The sequence below is a fragment of the Rhamphochromis longiceps genome, linkage group LG16 (assembly GCF_057381845.1).
Source record: "Rhamphochromis longiceps isolate RC_006_pf linkage group LG16, R_longiceps_female_GT1.1, whole genome shotgun sequence".
Classification (NCBI taxonomy): domain Eukaryota; kingdom Metazoa; phylum Chordata; class Actinopteri; order Cichliformes; family Cichlidae; genus Rhamphochromis; species Rhamphochromis longiceps.
In genome coordinates, this window is record NC_140572.1 from 6,903,339 (window position 1) to 6,925,239 (window position 21,901).

At 43.5% G+C, this 21,901-nt stretch overlaps 2 protein-coding genes across 5 annotated transcripts in view; one reads left to right on the forward strand and one right to left on the reverse strand.

Moving 5' to 3' along the window:
- sema5ba (sema domain, seven thrombospondin repeats (type 1 and type 1-like), transmembrane domain (TM) and short cytoplasmic domain, (semaphorin) 5Ba) overlaps positions 1 to 19,284 on the reverse strand; it is a 204,153-nt gene extending 184,869 nt beyond the window's left edge. For all 4 annotated transcript variants that reach the window (XR_014907958.1, XM_085385175.1, XM_085385174.1 and 1 more), the window contains exon 1: positions 19,102 to 19,284. The gene's annotated coding sequence lies outside the window, so the exon portion shown is untranslated. The remainder of the gene's footprint in view (positions 1 to 19,101) is intronic.
- Positions 19,285 to 20,547: 1,263 nt separating this feature from the next.
- Positions 20,548 to 21,901, forward strand: part of pdia5 (protein disulfide isomerase family A, member 5) — an 86,696-nt gene continuing 85,342 nt past the window's right edge. Inside the window, exon 1 of the mRNA XM_085385177.1 lies at positions 20,548 to 20,648. Coding sequence (XP_085241303.1) covers positions 20,583 to 20,648 — 66 coding nt within the window. The 5' untranslated portion in view covers positions 20,548 to 20,582. The remainder of the gene's footprint in view (positions 20,649 to 21,901) is intronic.

Consider the following 21,901-nt stretch of genomic DNA (forward strand, 5'->3'; position numbering starts at 1 on the left):
AGAGTATGCAAAAGACACCTGGCTTCTGCTAGTAACTAAAACCACCTGAGACCCGCCGCTTATAACTTGGTTTTCTGTTGTTTCCTATGTTGGACAATTAGGATTACAGCGCCTCATCAATCCTGAGTGTCATGGCTTCCTTTCCAACTTTCCTAACAGTTTCTCATCTTCTACTATTGAAATGTATCACATTGTCACATTTTATTTCATTATTAATTTCTCCTGTCACTGTAAGGCTTAACTAAAAGCCCAACATCTGTCTTTGGCACAGAATCTGTGGTGATGTGTGCTTACATTGTCCCACTCTGCAGCAACCAGACATCAGGCAAAGCTGCAAACGTTCAGACTTTTGGACAAACAGTATAAAGTCTCATTGCATGAGGAGGTTGTAAGTCACCACACCCTCCTCTTTCTATTCAACTTTTGCCAGGCCTTTTTGCATTTTGCACTGCTGCCCATGAAAACGCAATCTCAGGAGCTCTTGGAGATTCAGTTTGTGTGCCCAAGCCCTACTTCTTTGCGTCTGTTGATTGTGCTTGCCGCATCACAACATGTCTCACAGTCTCTCAAAGCCTCTAAAACTTTTAGAAGCCACGTCTGCAGCATAAAAGTTGTTTGAGAGAGCTGTGTGAAGAGTATTTCTTTCCCATGTCCCCACGGGCGACATAATTCACAGGAGCTGGAATGAGAGGCGAAACCAGAGCACCACAGAAAATGAGAGAGCAGCATGTGTCTAAACAACACACACAGGCTTGTCTGACCCTGTGGTAATTGCCAGTGCTGTTGCAGTGACGTGATGTAAGTATTCATCTGCCTGCCTCCATCACCATCCCGCCATTCACCCAGCCAGGTTGGTGTTAACAGACCAAACCACTGTAGTGTAATCAAGTAAATAAAGCCTTGTGGGTTAGATGTAAATTAGATTCAGTGCAGCTGAGAGGAGGCACAGAAATAACAAGGTCACATCTCTGGACATTGATATAGTTTAAGATACTACAAGGACACATTAGAATGAGGAGGGACAAGCAGGGCATTATGACAGAGAAAAATGTGACGGGAATACCTCACAGCATAATTTGTTTATGCAGTTTATTCCTTCGCTTGTTTTTTGGGGGGTTTTTTTGCCTGTCCCATTTGGTTCTTTAGCCGTCAGAATTGTTGTCTGAAGACCAACAAGGAGACCCAATAGATTTACTTTGCCAAATGGATCATCACAGCCTCGCCGTATTGGTCCATTTGATCGACCTTTGTTGTTATTATTTATTTTATTTTATTTTCAGTTGTTACAGACGGGACAGACATGACTGAGGGATAGGAAAGGGAGAGAGAACGATGAAGGAAAAGAAAAGAAAAACAGAAGGGAAGAGGGACAGTGAGAAAGGGCATTTAAAAAGAGAAAGGAGAGGGGAAAAAAGAAGAGAAAACAAGCAAAAAAAACAGCAACATACTAAACACAACACCATCACGTTAATCTAGCTAAGTGTAAACAGCAGTAAATACTAAATATTGAATGTTGTTGTGTAGCAAACAGAACCGACAGCGCACAATGTGCTTGGAAATAGCAGCCTATGAGGTGTAGTTTATGTCTATGAACAGTGAACACCCGTGTGCACACCTGTGTGGATCAGCGCGCTTGTAATCGAAAGGTTTCCCCATGTAACGGTCTACTAGAGGATGTAGAGAGCCATAGCCCCGCCCCCAGGGCATGAAGCAGGCATGGAGGAGATCCAGGCTCCAGAGGCCCCAGAGTGCGAGAGCCCAAGGAGGACCACCTTCAGTTGTTTAGGATATGCATGTTGGCCTAAATCTAAAATTATTCCCTCATGTTACTGCTTTGTTTTTTTGGGGTTTTTTTAAGTTGCACTCCACAGTCTTTTTCACTGGTGCTGCTGATATTCATTCTAGGTATTAACATGTTTTTATCTCAGCAAACAATCCTTCAATATGTTTTTGTTTTGTTTTTTTCAGATATAAGCCACATTTTATCTCCTTACTGACACTATACATCTTTGCCACATGATGACACCTGAGCTTGAGCCTCTATTTAATGAAAAATGTGGCATGTGGCTGACAACTAATGGCAAATTCCAGCTTGTATGCAAACACTCGCCTCCAGAAATAGAGAAGATTTGACCTTAAAGTAAACTTTAATGCTTTAATGCTGCAGTCAACACATTTCGAAAAACATACATGTTTTACTTCCATGCAAACTGGCGACCACAGCAACCTGTGTGCAACTAAAGCAATGGCGAGGACGTTTTTTGGTGTATCGCCAGTTTTATGCTAGCGACTGCCAAAAGCCTGCGCTTAAACCAGTCTAGGTAAGACTAGTCATGCACGCCTAGGCCAGGGTCTAGCAGCTAAGTGGCAAGTATCTGTGTCTGTGTTTGTGCTTTGCATACAGTTAATGTGCAGTGTTGCCAACTTAGCGACTTTGTCGCTATATTCAGCGAGTTTTCAGACCCCTTAGCAACTTTTTTTCTAAAAATCGTCGCTAAAAAAAGACGTGAAAGCGCTACTCTCAACAAGCAGCGGGTGCTGTAACGCAGTCAGTTCTTCTTTTACTCTTTTACTCTTATGCTGTTTTGTGGATCACAAGGTTTAAAACTACTTATAAACACACACACACAAAGTAACTTCACCAGAGTGCCTATTTCGGGTCACTTTTGCCAGTCCAAGCCCGGGTAAAGGAGCAGGGTTGGAATTGTGACATTAAAAAAAACAATAATTGGTAAAAGAAATTTAATTTGTAGTTCTAAATAAACTCTAAATGCATTTAGGACGTTTTTTACTCACTTTATGTCTCTTCCACGATGTTATTTCTCTCTCCAACAACATAGGTTACAATTAGATTAGCATGACCAATTATGCAAATTAGGCGATGACGTCATTTAGCGACTTTTAGGACAACCAATAGCGATTTTCCTTACTGAGGAGTTGGCAGTGTTGGGAAGGTTACTTTTAAAATGTATTCCACTACAGATTACAGAATACATGCCCCAAAATGTATTTTGTAACATATTCCGTTACGTTACTCAATGAGAGTAACGTATTCTGAATACTTCGGATTACTTAATATATTATCATGCTTTTACAACTACATGAATGTGATTTATTACTATTACTGAAGGTCCGCGGGTCTGAACCGTAGTAAAGGACCTCTGACTAATACGTCAGGTTCCGTGTTGGGCTCGTAGCCGAAAACTAGCTTTACTTTGTTGTCTGGGTCAACTTTGCTTGCGAGAGACAGAGAGAGGCGTTGAAAGGCTGCTCTAACGGAACTTATTGTTTCGGATGAAAACACGAACACAGCGTACAGTCAAGTCTTAATAGCTTACTTACAACTGGGCTCGTCAGGCACTCTTCTTGGCTGCAGTGGTTATTATTATATTTACATGCTTCCAGCTCCCGTTTCTGCTTGACGATAAACTCCTGCTTTTCGACTCTCCTTTTTCTCCCTCCTCGCGCTCACAGACACATAACGTGTATGGCAGTCCATTCTCCCTGCAGCACGGACTACACTGCCCATGAGGCTACATTCTTTAGAGCTATGTCTGTAACACTCTACCTTTTAGCTTAGCACAACAACAACAACAAAAAAAGGCGCTCTCTCACCCAGGAAACACAGTCACAAAGAGAGCGTCACCCTGTAACCATGGCAACCGTAACGCTGCCGCCTGGAACAACAGAACGTAGCTGTCAAACAAAACCCAAACAGTCCTGACCCGCGACAAAATGAAACAGGAAAGTACCGCCGTGTAATCCATTTATTTCAACAAAGTAACTGTATTCTAAATACCACCTTTTTAAACGGTAACTTTAACGGAATACAGTTACTCATATTTTGTATTTTAAATACGTAACGGCGGTACATGTATTCCGTTACTCCCCAACACTGGGAGTTGGCAACACTGTTAATGTGTGCAGCTTGCTAACCAAGCAAGCTAGCTAGCAATAGCTTATTACGTCATCCTCGTCCAAATATTTCTTAAAACACACAAATCCAGTCCAGAAAACATCGTGATGGTTATGTGATTATTTTCTATACAGTCAGTGGCTGAAAAGTCTAAATGCTAGTAAGTGAAGGTCTTAAATTAATTTAACTCTTTACCCCTTGAAGATCTACTAGGAGTAACCCTTGAAGCTCTTGTCTAAATTGAGTGGTTTCTGTCATATTTTAGGCCTGCTTACAGAGTTACTGAGAGTAATCTAACAGTCGTCAAACCACATCTTTATTAATATACACTGAGGTTTTAGTACTTGTTATTGTGAGTACAGGGGAGGTCGTCAAATGTTGTCTTTATGGGCGAAAGAGTTAAAAAGAAATCTGAGAGCTGAGACATAAATGAGAGCACACATAGATAAATAAATGAGGTGTTCTCAGTCCTTGCTCCAAATGTCTGTTTAACAATACATTTAGCATTCAGGGGGACGCCACACATTCAAAACCTCCACTGGGACCTGAGCCATACCTAAAAGAAAACCGCTCATGGCGGGTGATGAATGGGGCTGCTGGCCAACACTAGCAAGAGCAATCTGCTGTGAGTGGGGGCAGACATTTACTCTGCCATCAAACTTCCACCATCTGATTTACACATAGCTAGAAAGTGCTCTACTGCTTTCCTGCTGTGTTTCTTAAGCCTTTTGTAAACAGAAATTAAAAACCTGAAACCTCCCATTTATTGCACTGGAGTCCATTGAAGAAGCTATACTGTGCTTAAACAAATTTATTAGAGCACCTGTCAGAAACACAAGCGAACGCAAATAAAACTGTCTGACACACGTGTTTAGAAACGCACATAAATTACAGTAATTTGGCAGACAATGCTGTGCTTGACTATTTTTTCTGCTTTTTTCTAAGACTGTACATGTGAAAATTCATAAATAACAGCAATAATTATCATTAGAGTTAAAAACATTATTTGAATTAAAGAGGTTGCACATGCTGGTGGATTAACCATTGCAGAAATACTGTTAATTTAAACATAAACCTTAGATCGGGTGGTGGTCTAATAAGTTTATTAAGCATTGTAGGTTTGGGGAAGATGGCAAGGTTATGTTATCTCTTGAAATACTGCCTATATATGTGGAGCCACTTCTTTGTGCCTTTTAAAAAGGTCTCACACAAGCACTGTACTGTCACTGCACTGTAACCAACATGAGATGGAAACCCAGAGGGTCAGGTAACAGAGAGCAAAAAATGTCTGTAGGTGGTGGACATGGATTCCAGGTGCAAAGGTTACTGGAGGAGATTAACAGCAGTGCGTGACGCTCACACACTGGGCAGTACAGTGGCCCAACAGAGGATTTCAGCCACAGTGTTGCAGCGGGTTGGTGGAGTAAAAAGAAGCAGAGGAAGGAAAAGTGCAGTGATGTGCAAAATCCCGAGAAGAGAACAAGATCCTGAAAAGGAGCTCTAATTGGCCTAAGCATCCAGGTGGGCCACATGAAAGAGGGACAGTCACCGTGACAAAGCTTTAAGAGTTTTTTCCCATACAAAAGTGTGTCCAATACAAGGAGGGTTCGTGCACGTGAGTGGGGTTTTTTTGTGCAAATATAGCCACATACTAAAGTTTTTCCATCATTGAACCCTGCTGGTTAAATATCCAGGCATAGTATTTCCTGAGTGTTCTTGTTGGGGGTGGAGGGGTTGGATGCGGTGGTGGATAGAGGATGCCCAGTTGGCCGCTTATCTCTATCATGCAGACACTTGGCCCACAGTCTTCCATCACTTCGCTTCCTTGTTAACAGGCTGCACGGTAATCGGAGAGCCATGTGACTCAACAGTAGCCCCTTCTCCCCTCGCCACCTGGAGGTTGGAGAAAAAGGCCACTTCGACTTGTTTGATGTTTTTGGAATAAGATGCATTTACCTCGGTGCAAGATGCTGAGACAAATGTTCTGCCATTAATCAGCAGGATGGAGAGGATTGATTTTAGGAGACACGCAGGTGAATCTCATTTCCTTCTTGGCTTAATCCAACATTTCAATTTACTCTCGCTTTCATCCACCAAGTCAAAAAGTAATAGATTTTTATGTAATAAATAATTCACATGACTGTGATTAAACCTCCAGCCATTCTGGTGCTTTTGAGACGAGGTGCTGGGCGCGGCGTGCTTTTTAATACTCTGATGGTGACAACGGGGCTCTGAGAGTTGACCGTCTCTGTTTCTGCCAGGACATTAATCACTGTCACACTCCTCTCTTTCTGCTTCAGTCTCAAGCAGACCCTCCTGCCCCCACCGAGAGCCACTTCTATCGCCATAGTAACCAAAGCTAACCCGACTCAGCAGTGCTGTAGAGGTAGTGTGGCACAAAAATGTGTTTATGATTGAACACTTAAAGCCAGGGAGGAAGAGCGTAGACGCGTCGTGCTTTCTGTTCCACTTTGTTGACTTGCCCGTCAGACTTGTCATTGGCCAAAGACAGCAACCTTTGTTCAATGTTCAGCTTCAAATAAGGATCATGGTCACAATCTGAAGTGCCTGCACTCGCAGTACTTACTGTTTCGCTCATTTCAGGCCTGTGCTTGTATATGTTCTCAGTGTTCAGCACCTGTTAGCTAATGAGTCCTTAATTAAGGCTACAGTCTTGCAGCACTATTCCCCTGTCAGCCTCATATCCAGAATTGAGCGTATAGAATAGAATAGAATAGAATAGAATAGAATAGAATAGAATAGAATAGAATAGAATAGAATTCAACTTTATTGTCATTGCACATGCACAGGTACAGGGCAACGAAATGCAGTTTGCATCCATCCAGAAGTGCTTAGTGATATAGATATATTACAATATATATTAGCAATAATATAGAAATGGGTCTATTATGTTATAATGTACACGGTATGAAGTATGTTGTGAATATTCTATAACTATAAGTATGTACAGGCTGTAGTGAGTACAAGCTATGTACAGGATATGAACAGGATATAAATATGAAAAACTATACAGAATATGAAATAAATAACTTTACAGAATCTGGGATATACAGCTATACAGAAATGGGAACTATGCAAGTTGTAAACAGTTGTAGGGTTAAAAATTATCGTATGTACAGAATGATTGTTTACACAGGGCTATACAGTAGTGCAGTTAAGGTAAGTGAGGGTGTGGATAATTTCTACAGAGGCTATATAAAGTGCTAGTGGTTGTGAGTGGTGGTTCACTCCATGTTATTATTGTGTGTTTGAGGGTACAGTTGTCCATTGTGTGTGTGTGTGTGTGTGTGTGTGTATGTTCAGTCCATGAGTTAACGTGGGTCAGATGTCAGGAGGCAGAGTTCAGGAGTCTGACAGCTGTGGGGAAGAAGCTGTTCCGGTACCTGGTGGTCTTAGTCCGGAGGCTCCTGTAGCGCCTCCCAGAGGGCAGGAGGGTGAAGAGTCCATGTGATGGGTGACTGGGGTCTCTGATGATTTTCCCAGCCCTTTTCAGACACCGCTTCCTGTAGATGTCTTTTATGGCAGGAAGTGGTGCTCCCGCGATGCGCTGGGCAGTTTTCACGACCCTCTGCAACGCCTTCCGGTCCGAGGCAGAGCAGTTCCCGTACCAGACTGTTATACAGTTGGTCAGGATGCTCTCGATGGTGCAGCGATAGAAGTTCACCAGGATGTCTGAGGACAGGTGGTTCTTCCTCAGAGTCCTCAAGAAGAAGAGGTGCTGGTGAGCCTTCTTGACCAGCTTGGAGCAGTTGGTCGTCCAGGTGAGATCCTCGGAGATGTGGACTCCCAGGAACTTGAAGCTGCTCACACGCTCCACAGCCGTCCCCTTAATGTGGATGGGTGGATGTGGGTCAGCATTCCTCCTGTAGTCCACGATGAGCTCCTTGGTCTTCTCGGTGTTAAGCAGCAGGTTGTTTGTGTCGCACCACTCAGCCAGACGATCCACCTCCTCCCTGTAGGCGGCTTCATCGTTGTCACTGATGAGGCCAATCACCGTGGTGTCATCTGCAAACTTAATGATGGTGTTGGAACCATCAGCAGGTCTGCAGTCGTGGGTGAAGAGGGAGTAGAGGAAAGGGCTCATCACACAGCCTTGTGGTACACCGGTGTTCATCGTGATTGTAGATGAGCAGTGGTTATCCAGCCGGACGTGTTGGGGGCGGTTGGTCAGGAAGTCCAGTAACCATTTGCAGATGAGGGAACTGATGCCCAGGTCTGTCAGTTTCCTGATGAGTTGTGAGGGGTGGATTGTATTGAACACTGAACTGAAGTCTATAAACAGCATTCTGGCGTAGGTGTTGTTGTTGTCCAGGTGTGAGAGGACAGAGTGCAGTGCGATGGAGACTGCATCCTCTGTGCTCCTGTTCTGGCGGTATGCGAATTGGTGGGGGTCCAGGGTGGGGGGGAGACAGGATTTGAAGTGTGCTAGGACCAGCTGCTCTAAGCACTTAGTGATGATGGGGGTGAGTGCTACTGGGCGGTAGTCATTGAGGCAAGATGGGTTGGAGTTTTTGGGTATCGGGACGATGGAGGTGGATTTGAAGCAGGCCGGTACCACAGCGTGGGCCAAGGACAGGTTGAATATGTCTGTCAGCACTCCTGCAAGCTCCTCAGAACACGCTCTGAGAACACGCCCGGGGATGCCATCGGGACCTGCAGCCTTGTGGACATTGATCCTGCTCAGCACCGCTCCTACATCGGTGGGGGAGAGAGTCAGAGGTTGGTGGTCTGGCGTCACGTCTGCTTTGGTTGTGGTTGTGGGGTTCCCTCGCTCAAAACTAGCATAAAAGTTGTTGAGCTCGTTGAGGAAGGAGACATCAGAGGATGCGGGGGAGGGTTTGGTGGTCCTGTAGTCTGTAATGGTCTGGAGTCCTTGCCACATGCGTCGGGGGTTGGAGTTGGAGAAGTGTTCTTCTACCTTCTTTTTGTAATGGTGTTTGGCTTTTTTGATGCCCTTCTTTAGATTAGCCCTGGCTGTACTGTAGGCGTGTGCATCTCCTGACCTAAAGGCGGTGTTGCGGGCCTTCAGGAGGAGACGAACATCCCGGTTCATCCAAGGCTTCTGGTTGGGGTACATGGTGATCCGTTTCTGGGTGGTGACACTGTCTGTGGTTTCGGAGATGTAATCCAGTACAGATGAGGCATACTGGTCCAGGTCTGTGTGGGTGAACATATTCCAGTCTGTGTTTTTAAATCTGTCCTGGAGCACTGCGTCTGTCCCCTCTGGCCACACTTTAATTGTCCTCACAGCAGGTTTCACACGTTGGATGAGTGGTGAATACCTAGGTGTAAGGAACAGGGAGAGATGGTCCGATTGTCCAATGTGGGGGAGGGGTGTGGCTTTGTAGGCTCCAGCCAGGTTGGAATACACATGGTCTAAAGTCTTGTCTCCTCTGGTGTGGCAGGAGACATGTTGGTGGAATCTGGGAAGGACTGTCTTTAAGTTGGTGTGGTTGAAGTCGCCAGCAACAATAAAAGCAGCCTCGGGGTGTTTATTCTGGTGTTTGTTAATGGCTGCAGAAAGTTCTTTCATGGCCAACCTAGCATTAGCGTCGGGGGGTATATACACGGCAGTGAGTATGATCGAAGTGAGTTCTCTGGGGAGATAATAAGGTCTGCATTTGACCATTAAAAACTCCGCAGCTCGCACGCAGCATGAATCACAAATCAGCCACTTTGGCAGAGAAAAAGAACAAATTCCGGTCTGCCTGTTGGCTTAAAACCAAGAGATTTCTGGCAAGAGCCACACAAAAAGGTCAAAAGACACGGCAGAATAATTTCTCCTGAAAGTCTGTCAGGTTAAGCTGGAGTATTGCTGAGTGCTCATTGCTACGCAGGTCAAATAGACAGGAAAAAAAAACAAAAGAAAACAGACGCAGACAATGAATAATAGCATGATCGGATTCTCCCTGAAAAAGCTGAAATGTTTTGACACCTCAGATGTGAAATAGGTCTATAGCTGCCACACAAAATAAGTGTATATGCTCTCTGTTGTTGCTTCCCTTTGTCAGAACCGTGCTGCGTCTTGCAAAAGTACACGTCTATATATGCTGATTTTCTGGAGAAGGCTGACAGCAGGCGTGGATTGTTTTGGATTGAGAAGAAGAATAACGCAGCTGTGAAGATTAGGTAACAAAAGGGTTTTTTGGTGGATTTCACTGTGGTACCTGAGGAGATAAGTAATTATTCAACACGCATGCCTCTTGTTATCTGGTCAGGGCAGCGATAATACAAACTGCATAAAACATTTAGATGGGGAAATGTGAACTTGTCACACTAAAGGGAAATCAGAAAAAAACAAAGGGCGAACAGCGTGACAAAGTAGACATCAAAAAGCAACAAAAAACACCATGTGGGATCTCTGTGCCAGTGCACTTCAGCGCATTTGATCTTACTGGAGCTATACTTGGCTTTGGAGTTGTCGACGTGGCATTATCCACTAGTTCAAAGCAGCAAAGCAGAGCCCAGCTGATATAGGATTATTAAGACTGATACCGATATTTGGCAGTTTAAAAATCTGATATTCAAATATATTGGCTGATATGTTTTCTTCTTTTAGACACACAAGACATAAACTTTCACGTGTAGTTATTTATGTACCTGTTTGCGCTCTTCCTGGCTCGATCAGCTGGTTGTTGTGTTTGTTGGTTATTCATAATGTTCCCACCTTTCTGTAAAATGTTATTTCCTTTTATGAAAAGAAAAACACATTCAAAATTCCCAGGGAGGAGTTTCCTCTACGTCCTCTCTTTTGTCCTTCTAAAGCTGTTGCTACACGTGAAAAGTTGTGCTTTTGTTTCCACTGTCCTCTATTCTTTGTTCTGGAAATTATTTGAAATGTTTCAGGTATTTGTGGGAGGAAAGAGTGGGCGCTTACACGGCACGTAACATCATGGCAGCCTAATATTAACCATATTTTCACTGTTCCTGTACAATAATAAGGACTTTTTCAACCTTCATACATCATAGACTCATAAAAATGATGACAACTATCCCACGGCGCTCTCAGGATCCCAGGACAACTCTGTCATTCTCTACTCTCCACTTGCATTAGATTTCAAGCCATTATCTGGAAGAAGGACAACGCCACTGAATCGTATTTAGTGCTGCAAAATCATTAGGCTCATGCTGCACATCGCATCCTGACATGTGGTTGTCCAATTATACATGCTACGTGAATGTGGGGATGTGGGTAACAGTATAATCGGAGAGCAGCTGCCCGCTTTCACTAACTGCTGCTGATTTTCTAGCCATTACTGCAAATGTACACAACAGAAGCCGACACGCATATGTTCGGACACAAACACATGGATACTCAAACAAACAAACAGGCGCGCTCACAAACGCCAGATTGCTGACCGGCAGAGATGCATGTGCTGCGCTTTCTAATGAGCCAGTTCTACAACCTATCAGAGGCTGCTGATAAAAATCTAAAATACTGCAAACGAATGTCAAGTAAACACATCAGGAATTCTCAGCAGCTTTATCTGATAGTCTCCAAAGCGCCTGGTACTATTGAAGTCACATACTGAATAATGGCAGCTTCTTAGCATGCCAAATAGTCTCTAACAAAAACAAATAATGTATATCGTCATTCCATTTCCTGTCAGCGTGTAAATAAAAAGCTAGATGAGTAGTGCATGAGTTGCCTCTGCATATCAGTTTAAGCCTTGTTTGCACTGCCTTCTTCAAACCTATTATTTCACAGAGCACAAACTGAAGAAAGGAGTTTAGATCTCACCGTATGACTCCATTTGGAGAGATATAATCATTTTGCAGGGTAAAAATGAGCCTTAGTCTATTAGGAGAGGTTTCTAAAAGCTGCACACAATGGGTCTTTTTGAAGCAAAATACCTGAAGCCCTGAGATCCCTGAGAGGAATGTTGACGACTCGAAAGCAAAAGTATGAGTTTGATGAAGCCACTTAACAATATTTGAACACTTTATACAGCCAAGTGTAGTTTTTATAGACTCCTAGTCGTATAATCTAATGTTTAAAGTGTATGAATGAAAAATACCAGCACTTCTGTCGACCTCAACGTGATTTATTTATGCTTTGTGCATTCAGGCTTAGGTCAGGTTTCAGACAACCAATTTCCATTGTATTTATATTTTGCTCCACATACCTGAATTTCTATACGGCAAAACGTAGCAATCCAGATGCTTCCATAGAGGAATGAAAATACATATTATCATGCTCAGGCTTTGCTTTTTTACCAGATCTCGGTTCAAAGAAACACCTACAGGAAAGCGCGCAGCAACTTTTCAGACAGTGCTCTTCAACGCCTACATGGAAACAAACAAGTGAAGGGGCTGTTGAGAAAGAATGGCGTTCATTCACTGCAGTAAAGTCACCTTGTAAGGCAGCTGAATTCTCGCACGATTCGATAGATCACGATCATGAGAGCTGCGGTTCAATCAACAACATAAAGGGAAGTGCTCGCCTTCTTCTCCTGGGTGTTTAGATAGATAGATGGTTCATCCAGTCACTTGACAAATGTCTTTTGGAAATGAAGATGATGTCAGTTATACACAGTTTTGTTTTTGTTGCATAGACCTGGAATCACAAACGTCTTTCTGAAGCCCCTCAGACTGCGACAGGTTTTACTTCTTTACACCTTTTGTGTAATTCGCCGATCTTATTTGATGACGTTTTGGTATGTGGTGTTAATCAAATGTCTCGTGCAATAATGTGCTAATTATTTAATGAAAAATGCTGCTCGTTTTCCAAACAGCTTACATGTTACCTATTTGGAAAACTGGTAACAACTTCCTAGCTGGTTCAGTGGCACGTCAGGTTACCAGTGAAGTAGAGACCTGCCATCTGTTGATTTAACAATATGCTTTCTGCATTGTATTAAAAAAGTCCAAATCCACTCTGAGTAATGCCAGATAAACTCAGACATTCAAAACAAGTGCTCTTACATACTCAATACCATCCGGAAGGTTTAAGCAATGGTAAATGTTAAATGTTCTTATTTAGCTTTTTTTTACGATGAGCACTCAAAGTGTTTTATACAACTTGTTCATTCACCCAATCACACCCGTTCTCACAAGCACTTTTCTAGGTTTTCAGTGCTACCGAACTAACATTCACACTCCGATGAATGCATTGGAAAGCAACCTGGGGTTAGTATCTTGCCCAAGGATTTTTGCCATGCAGACTGGTGCAGACTTCCAGTTAGCAGGTGACCTGCTCTACTACCTGAGCTACAGCCACCCCATCAAATCAAACTACTTGCTTCAGCCAAAGGAATTCAGAAAGGAAATCATTGCCGTCTGATGCCCTGTTCTAAGTTTGTTTGTTTGTTTCAGTTTTTGAAGGTCAGCTTTTGTCCTTAAATCAAAGGTTATAACAGAGGCGGAAATGTGTACAGGTTTCAAAGCAAAAGCAAAATTGTGATTTATGATTTCTTGACCTATTTCATGCGGACTGACTTGACTTGAAGGAGGAGGCTTGGGGCTTGGGGTTTTTGCAGAGGTACAGCATCCTGTTCTTTCTTCTTTGCAGCTATGACAAAATCAAAGGTAAATATATGTGATTTTACCTTTGAACAATGGCCAGATGTGTTAATGATTTGTCGCTCAACTATGATTTCTCTGAGAGCAAAGAGAGGAGATCCTTAAATTACTTTTCCAAATTACAACATTTTCTTTTTTTTTTACATAAAAAACCCCCAAAACAAACACAAAAATCTAATATATTCTATCTAGAAACTGCAGAAACAATCTCTTTGACTTGGAAGATTCAAGAAACTTCCACTATAAAAGACCTCTCCGGTGTCTTTAGAGTGAAAACAGACAACCTGAGAGCCCATCCATCTCACAGAGCCAGTGGTTCACAGTAGTATTAAAGCGGTGGAATGGGAACAATGTTCCCACCGTCCCCACAAAGGGCTCAACACCCATCTTCCAAATCAGTCCTCTGGGTCACACCAAGCCTTGAATGAGCTCCCTTCCTAAAGCTTCTGGGGGTTTGAGCCGTGCATCCAGAGCATCAATGGAAATAGTGTTCCTCCCCCTCACAATAGTCAAATCAACTGTGGGAGTACTTTCTCCTCCTCTCGCTCCCCTTTTATTCCGGCTTTGCTCAGACCTTGCCGAGGCTGAACGGAGGAGGGATGGGAGAGAAAAGGCACATGCCTTCACGTCCGCTTCGCATGCACACAAAGAGAAAAATCAAATTGCTCAGACATGCACACATGCGCGTATGAGCGCACGCTCGTTCATGACGCGCGTTCTCGCACACCTCGTCTAATGGCCAAGAGGGGTAACAATGAGAACGTGTGGAAAAAGACAGAAATCCCAGAATATTCTCATGTTGGGAAGAATGCACATCCAGTTTAAAAGCTGCCCTCCAAATGAGGAACAGAGTCGCCTTTATTCAAACCACACCTGTTATTAATTGTTTTTTATTATTAATTAATTATTAATTTTATTAACCAATTAATCCTTTTCATCTGGAAATTCTTAGAAAATGTGGAGGCTGTTCATCACTAGCTCCCCAAGACCAAAGTTTAAATGTTTCAGCCAACAAGCTAAGCAGCAAATTCTCACATATGGAAAATAAGAAAAGAATAATCTGTTGCATGCTAATTTTAAACTCCAATAATCATTTAAAGCTTCAAAAAAATCAAGTTTCCCCTCCTGCTTGACAGGCTTTCCATTTTTATCTCTATTCTCCTTGTTTGTAAATAGCAGAGGAGGAAACAATGATGATAACGTTCCGCAGACAAATTGAGACTGTTGGGTCGCATCAAGCTTTAATTAGCAGGGTTGCAGACAGGGGGCAGAGACGTTGCTGCCGTACTGGATTTCACAGACAACGAGGTTGTCTGTCAATGCAGAGAAAGGCCAGGTTACAAACAGCCAGACAGCGTGAGTGAAGGCCACGCCAAGTACACTCTGCATTCAGAAACAATGAGATCTGGGGAGGCTGAGGGGACCCAGACAGACACTGTGGAATTATTCATTTCCACACACCAGCTCAGACCGCTCGGCCTCCCTCTGCTGACGGCTCAAACTGTCTGCTTATTGCAAGTACACGTTCCTCCTCAAACCGAGTCTGTCATTAACAAAAGACTGAGCTAAAAAAAATCTGATGCAGATTCTCATCAGGGTGCTGCTGCGGCGGTGAGGCAAAGTGCATCTGTCAAGCTGCAGTTTGTTTCTGACAGTAAAATTGGCCACAAAACACTCACATCAACCTCAAAAAAAGGACAAAAAAAAGCAAGAAACAAGCCTGAGCCAAAATTTGAATGTTTCTCTAAGTTGTCACATAGCTGAGGAATGATTTCATTTTGAATAAAATGAGGCTCGGGACCTCAATCGACCCTCGGTGTGTGTCTGTGTGTGTGTGAATGGAAAATGGCAACATTTATGTCAGTACTGTGGGACAACATAATCACATTCAGGTGACTAGGCAGCAGAGCTCTGTATTCTCAGTATAAAGACCACGGCGAGTATTGAGGCGAGGGCTGCCACCTCAAATCATAGTGTCTGACGCTGTTATTTCAAATCTGGCGTTATATTAACATAACAGAGAGCAACAGACACTCCAATGTGGCTGCAGTGTTCTGAATATACAGAGCCACTTTAAGGCAGCATCTCTCCATGTGTCTCTTCACACTCCTTGAAATATCTTAACAAAAAAATCAAGAAAGAAAGAAAGAAAGAAAACAGCACGTCTTTTGGACCCTCTCTCTGCTTTTGGACAGCTTTGTTTTTCCTCAGTGCACCCTGACCTGATTACCATGTGAATCCTGCTCCAGAAGGCCACTTTAAAACTGTAAAAAATCTCTTTTCTTTACTTCCACATAGCAAGGACACGCACATACACACACAAAGGGGTGCAAAATAAGGACCAACAGGCAGAATTGTGCACCCCTGCAAACCACTCATTACTTTGTAACCATAAAGGCATCCTTCCTGAAAGTGCAGAGATAGGTTTTTGGTTTTGGGGGTGTTTTTATTTTTGTTGGAACTCTCAAGTCAGGGTTCAAAAAAGACATAAGATGATAGAGTGCATAAATGAAGTGAGGTGTGGTTCACACGGGTGGCAGCAGATGTCCTGGACAGCTTGTTTGGCGTGCATGAAAAGTCAAACAGCTGAATGACAGACTAACAGCAGAGATATCGCTCTGTGAAAGCTGTCAGTTTCCACTCTCTACCTTGGTTTCTTGGATGGTGAAAACCTACACCTTGAAATGACAAAACAGTCTGTCAACAGCAAGAGTTATTGTTATTTTTATCCCTCAAGCTCCTTTTCCATCTTTATACAACTGGAGCTATATGAAGGGTAACTGCGCGAGAAAAGTGGCATCAAACCTGACACAATCACACTTCTTATCTGTATCCGTCTGTTATCGCTTTAGACGAGACGTGCTCACGGCAACACTCGCGCACCTGCGATGGTCAGACCATATTGAGCGTTTCATCCTCGTCAGGCGGAGGAGAGGAGAGATCAAGTTCTCCGGACATTAAACTTTCATATCTGTTCACCGCATCTCAAATGATGCCCGACAACAGAAATATCACACTTAAATATGCATCATTAAAAATCTGATGAAAAGGCCGCCAGCTCGTCTATTCCACACCTATCATATTTGGTAATGGAAATGAATTATTTATGTCGCCATTAGATGCCATGGAGATACATGACCCCTGGATAACATTGGGAAAACAAAACACTTCCACACGCTGTAGTTACATGGAAAATGAGAAAGAAGGGGAAAGTGAACGTAGAGTAGTTCTAAGAGGATAGCTGGAGGGGGATAGGTTGCAGGGAGGTTATCCAGTTTGGGATTGTTTTTTTTGGATCTCTTTCTGCTTGGCAGGTCTGATTCTGCCCCACCAGGACCTGTCAAGAGCCCTCATAAATTCATCAAAGATGAACCTACTTTCCATTTGAATGGAGTGACCCAGGATACTAAAAACAGCTCTCCAAATAACAAAAGCGTTAATGATCCATATGACAAGCATCTGGGCCTAACAAAACCTGTCAAATGGATGAATATCAATCAAAAGATGAGGGAGATATGGTAGTTTCACACATATTGATGAATGAACAAAATAAAAGCAATAGTTATGCCAATGTAGGGTACGGGGGGTTGGTGATCAGATGAGATGAAATAAGATGATGTGGCAAATTTATTCATCCCATATTTGGGAAATTCTTTTGTTACGGCAGTTTAAGTGATCAATTATAACTGGATTGTGATGGGGTTGCTCCTTGTTATTCCACAGAAAGGGAAGTGGGAAATTACCACTATGAAGCTGTCTTTAGTGGATTACTAATTGTAGCTAATTGAGGATATTAAATATGTTTTTTTCTTGTCTGTTGTATGGAAAAAAAACAAGCTGCATTAAAAAAGGATTATATCATCACCTTTGCCAAAACTCACACCAGCCATGGTGCATATTTGAGTGTTAATGAATAATACATTAATTTACAATACTGAAGAAACTGAACAACTGGGGCTCAATAAAAACATTTTTTTTAAAAAGCTACAGATGAATAGAGTGCAGCACCACAAAAACTACCAAGAGCCCAGTGATGATAGTCGCTGTTGCAGGAAAATAGCTTTCAGTTGAATAAGCTGTTTGATTAATTTGGTCGGGGGGGGGGGGGGGGGTAATAAGATTTAATATTTTAAGCCTTAAAAATTCCAGCCACAAAATTTCTCTGAAAACTGTTCTCAGTGAACTGTCTCCAGATAAAAGTTTGTGCGTAAGCTTTTGGCATTTGATCGACTGATTAAAACAAAAAGAAAAAACAATCAAGCAATACTTCATGAAAGTCTCTTTGCGTGCTCATTTGACCAAACTTGTGTGCGTGCAGATTGTCTGTAACTCTACAGCAGACGTTACCTGGCAAGGTGTCGCCACAGCTGTACAGTGCCGCTCAACACTGCCCTCTGTTGCTCTGCTACAACACGGTCCGCTTTGGAGCTCTTGACAAATCATTTCAGGATAATCAACTCAAATTTACGCAAAATGAAATCGACCTATTTCTTTTATAATAGGGTATCTCTTTGTTCGAAATCCACAGCCTCAGGCGCTTTTACCTGGACAGCTTTACAATTTAAACTATTACAAATCTGAAGTGTCTTTATCGGGGAGAAATGGAGAAGCTATTCATCCAAGTGACAAGCTCATGAATATTTTCTGAGTGTTCTCGTGCAGAATTAGCCTCACTAACGTTTCCTGGGATTGGGAAAGAACAAAACACCCGAAACGTTGTGCGCAAGGCTGCTCAACCCGTGCGTAAAAGCTGTTAATCTGTTATCGGAAGTGATGAGCAATGAGGTCATTATTGGCCGTCTTTAAGTCAGACAATAAAATTCACTTGCACAGTCGGGAAGAAAAGACAGGGTGGTCGATTTTACACCAAACTTCTGAACCGCCAAATTGGGTTACCGCGCACACAAATATTTAAAAAGAGAAATGCCGACCAGGCGCACAATCTCCCAAAAAATGCACTTTCCTTCCCAAGCATATCTCCTAACAACGGGAACAAGTTTCCCAACAAGGTTGCTTTTTAAGTCCACGTCTTGCCTCTTACCGGGACTACAGGACAGCGTGCAGCACAAAGTAAGTTTGAGGCAGTGCTAATGTGGCAGGCACAGCCAGCTCCTGCAGCCCACAAATGCGCCTCTGATCCTGGGATGAAACGTGAGTGGAAAGTAAAACTGGCGAGACATAAAGGAGCAGCTCTGAATAACACGCTATATCAACGGACAAATCACTTTGCCTCAAGCAGTTAAAGTGGGAAAAAGAGGATATCCGCAAAGTGTCTGACATTTAGGATAAAAACACAGCCCCACCGCTCAAACCCCGCTCTGATAGAAAAATGGTCCAGAGAAACGGACCCCACAGCATGGCTGAATAAAGCTTTCGAGTAGCCAATCCATTAGTGATGGAGGGTCCCTTATTTATTTTATCTGTGCAGGTCAGCTAAGCTGCAGCAGGCTATTGTGCTGATTTGCCTTTAATATGAAAAAAAAATCAAACACCTCAGTCAAAGTCGAACTGCAATCCATTTCGTAAATCTGAAGCGGGATACAAGCTGGAAACTGGTGCACAACACACCCAAAAAGTGCTTTGTATTAGTCCTCCCAGGTATTTTGCAGTGGAAAAGAAGGGAAAAGTGATTTTTCTTTTACCTTGCAAGATGTTTGTATTCCCTAAGTTGATGAGAATGCCAGGTAGAGATAAGGAGAGAATCACAGTCGCAGTTTTTAAGCTGTGGAGCCAGAATAGAGATGGGTTCTAGTCTTGTTTCCTCAGCCGCTGCGCGTTCCTCTCCGAGAGACTTGCAGCCGACAACTGCGCTCTCTCTTCTTTACCGTCGGACGATACCACCGGGTTGGGGGAGAGCGGGGAGGAGTGGAGGATTGGGGGTGGTGAGGAGGGTGGGGTGGGGGGGGGGAGTAAGAGGCCGATTTGCAAGCGCAATCGGGAGGAACATACGCACGGACACCCCGGAGAGCAAGAAGAGTGTCACAACACTGCCTATGTCCAGTGCAGAAACAGCCGCACCGAGTTAAGAAAAGACCAAAGGGATTTTCTGGGAAAGGTTTGCCCTGCGTGCTGTTGTCTGGGATGCAACAGCAGCCTACCTGCCGTCGGGGTAACCGGGCAATAAAGGTCCACTGGGAATGTGAGTGTTCCCCTGCTTTGCAAGTAAACAGCAAAGCTTAAACAGGGAACACAAGTTATGGTTATACACTTTTCTGTTTTGTTACTACTCTAGTCTATTTACATTCCACAAGCCTAAAATTTACAGGAAATTCTTAACTATGTCTTAGGCCAATTACAATGGCAACAACCAATACATGCAAGTAAAACCAAACAAACAAAACTTTTCAATTTGTTTACTACTGAATTTCAAGATGGCAATAAGGTTAACATCAGAGCAAGTCAAAGTCCATTCTGAAAACACTGTCATTCTATGCTGTAGATGTGTTTTCTTTAGTGTCAAAAAAGACTTGATGGGCACATCCGAAAGAAACATTTGTTTATAGAGCATCACTGCTCTATTCTATTCTATTCTATTCTATTCTATTCTATTCTATTCTATTCTTCACTGACGTATATGGATTAAACTGGGTGTTTGATTGGCCCCTTTTTTATCGTTATACAGTGTTATCACTGTACGCAATTTTCTACAATTCTCCACATCTATTCTGTTCTATTATATTTTATTCTATTCACCTTGCGCCAAACGTTGCTTAAATCAGATGTTGTTGAGCACATTTCATCAAGCCAATTTTTCTTCAGGAGTGGAAGTCCAATTGATAAAGAGCTAATTAAGATCCTTTCAATCACAAGCCAATTTACTAATTAGCCCCTCGTGTAATTAATTGTCCTTCAGTATGTCTGCATTAGTCCGATAAAAACAAAACCACGTAGACTACAGTTCTTACACTCGGTGCTAACCTGTGTGTGTGTGTGTGTGTGTGTGTGTGTGTGTGTGTGTGTGTGTGTGTGTGTGTGTGTGTTGGGGGTAGCAGCTGCAATAGCTCCCCCGTGACTTTTGCTGCCTCCCCCGCTCAGGACTACATTTCCCAATAACCCTTGCGCCACGCTCAAGAATCCGTGGAAAAGCGAATGCGCCTGCGTATCCAGACGTGGCAACGGCATCATGGCCTCTTGGAATCGCTACGGGAGTCGGATGAGAGAGGCGAAAATGTTAACGTTGGTGTTGCTGGTGAGTCACACGAACCTCTTGTGTGTTTCATTTAAAGTGCGTCGCTGTGCCATCCCTCAATACAGAAGAGAAATTATTTTTTAAAAATAAATCTAAATCGCTCCTCCTCTCCGCGTCTTCTAGCCTGTCCGTGCAGGAGGTGCAGGAGGGAAGTTGACAGCCCTTGACTGAACTTGGTGCCCAGATTTAAGCAGCTAGTAATAATAATAAGGGGGCACTGCGGTGTGTGTGGCGCAGGTATTATCACTGGATTTATTTATGTAGCTGCCCGCACTCAGCGGCGTCTGGCCGGCGGTCGCATGTGCACACACGGGGTCCCTCCCATGTTTCTAAACCGTAAACCGTCCGGTAAAGTCCGGACAACCGGGGCTCCTCAGAGAGCTTACCTTTCTGTCACAGCTTATGCTGCACATGCCGCTTTTGTTGCATTCACCGGGCGTGTTAGACTTACACTCCACGGTCGCAGCTCAGCAGCCCATTCATTTTCACTCTTAAGTGGAACTGAAAGTTGCAAACTGAAGTGACTTGCACAGTGCGGGTCTGGCTGTTGACCACTGACTGGCAGTTGGGGAGCATGCAGCTCAAGTGCGCTTTGGAAGCAGGACAGTAGGCTGTGCAGTCTCCCTCCGTGTGGCGTGACGTGTCACAACTTGTTCACGTGCCCTAATTTAATTGTATCAAACAGCAAATATGTTGACTCTTGTGCACTATAATTTAGGATAAGAAAACCCGTGATTCTAACTTGGTCCTGCTCGGTAAAATGAGATAGGGGCGATCGTGGCTCAAGAGTTGGGAGTTCGCCTTGTAATCGGAAGGTTGGCGGTTCGAGCCCCAGCTTGGACAGTCTCGGTCGTTGTGTCCTTGGGCAAGACACTTCACCCGTTGCCTACTGGTGGTGGTCAGAGGGCCTGGTGGCGCCAGTGTCCGGCAGCCTCGCCTCTGTCAGTGCGCCCCAGGGTGGCTGTGGCTACAATGTAGCTTACCATCACCAGTGTGTGAATGTGTGCGTGAATGGGTGGATGACTGGATATGTAAAGCGCTTTGGGGTCCTTAGGGACTAGAAAAGCGCTATATAAATACAGGCCAATGAGAGATCATGGGGAAAATCGCCTGTGAATTTGTCACAGAACTCAATACCTTCACAGAGCAGAGATGCCAAACTCATTTTACATTTTGGGCCACGTACAGCCCACTTTGATCTTAAGTGGGCCAGACCTGTGAAACTCCTCTGTCTGTCAGTGTGAAGAAGTTTA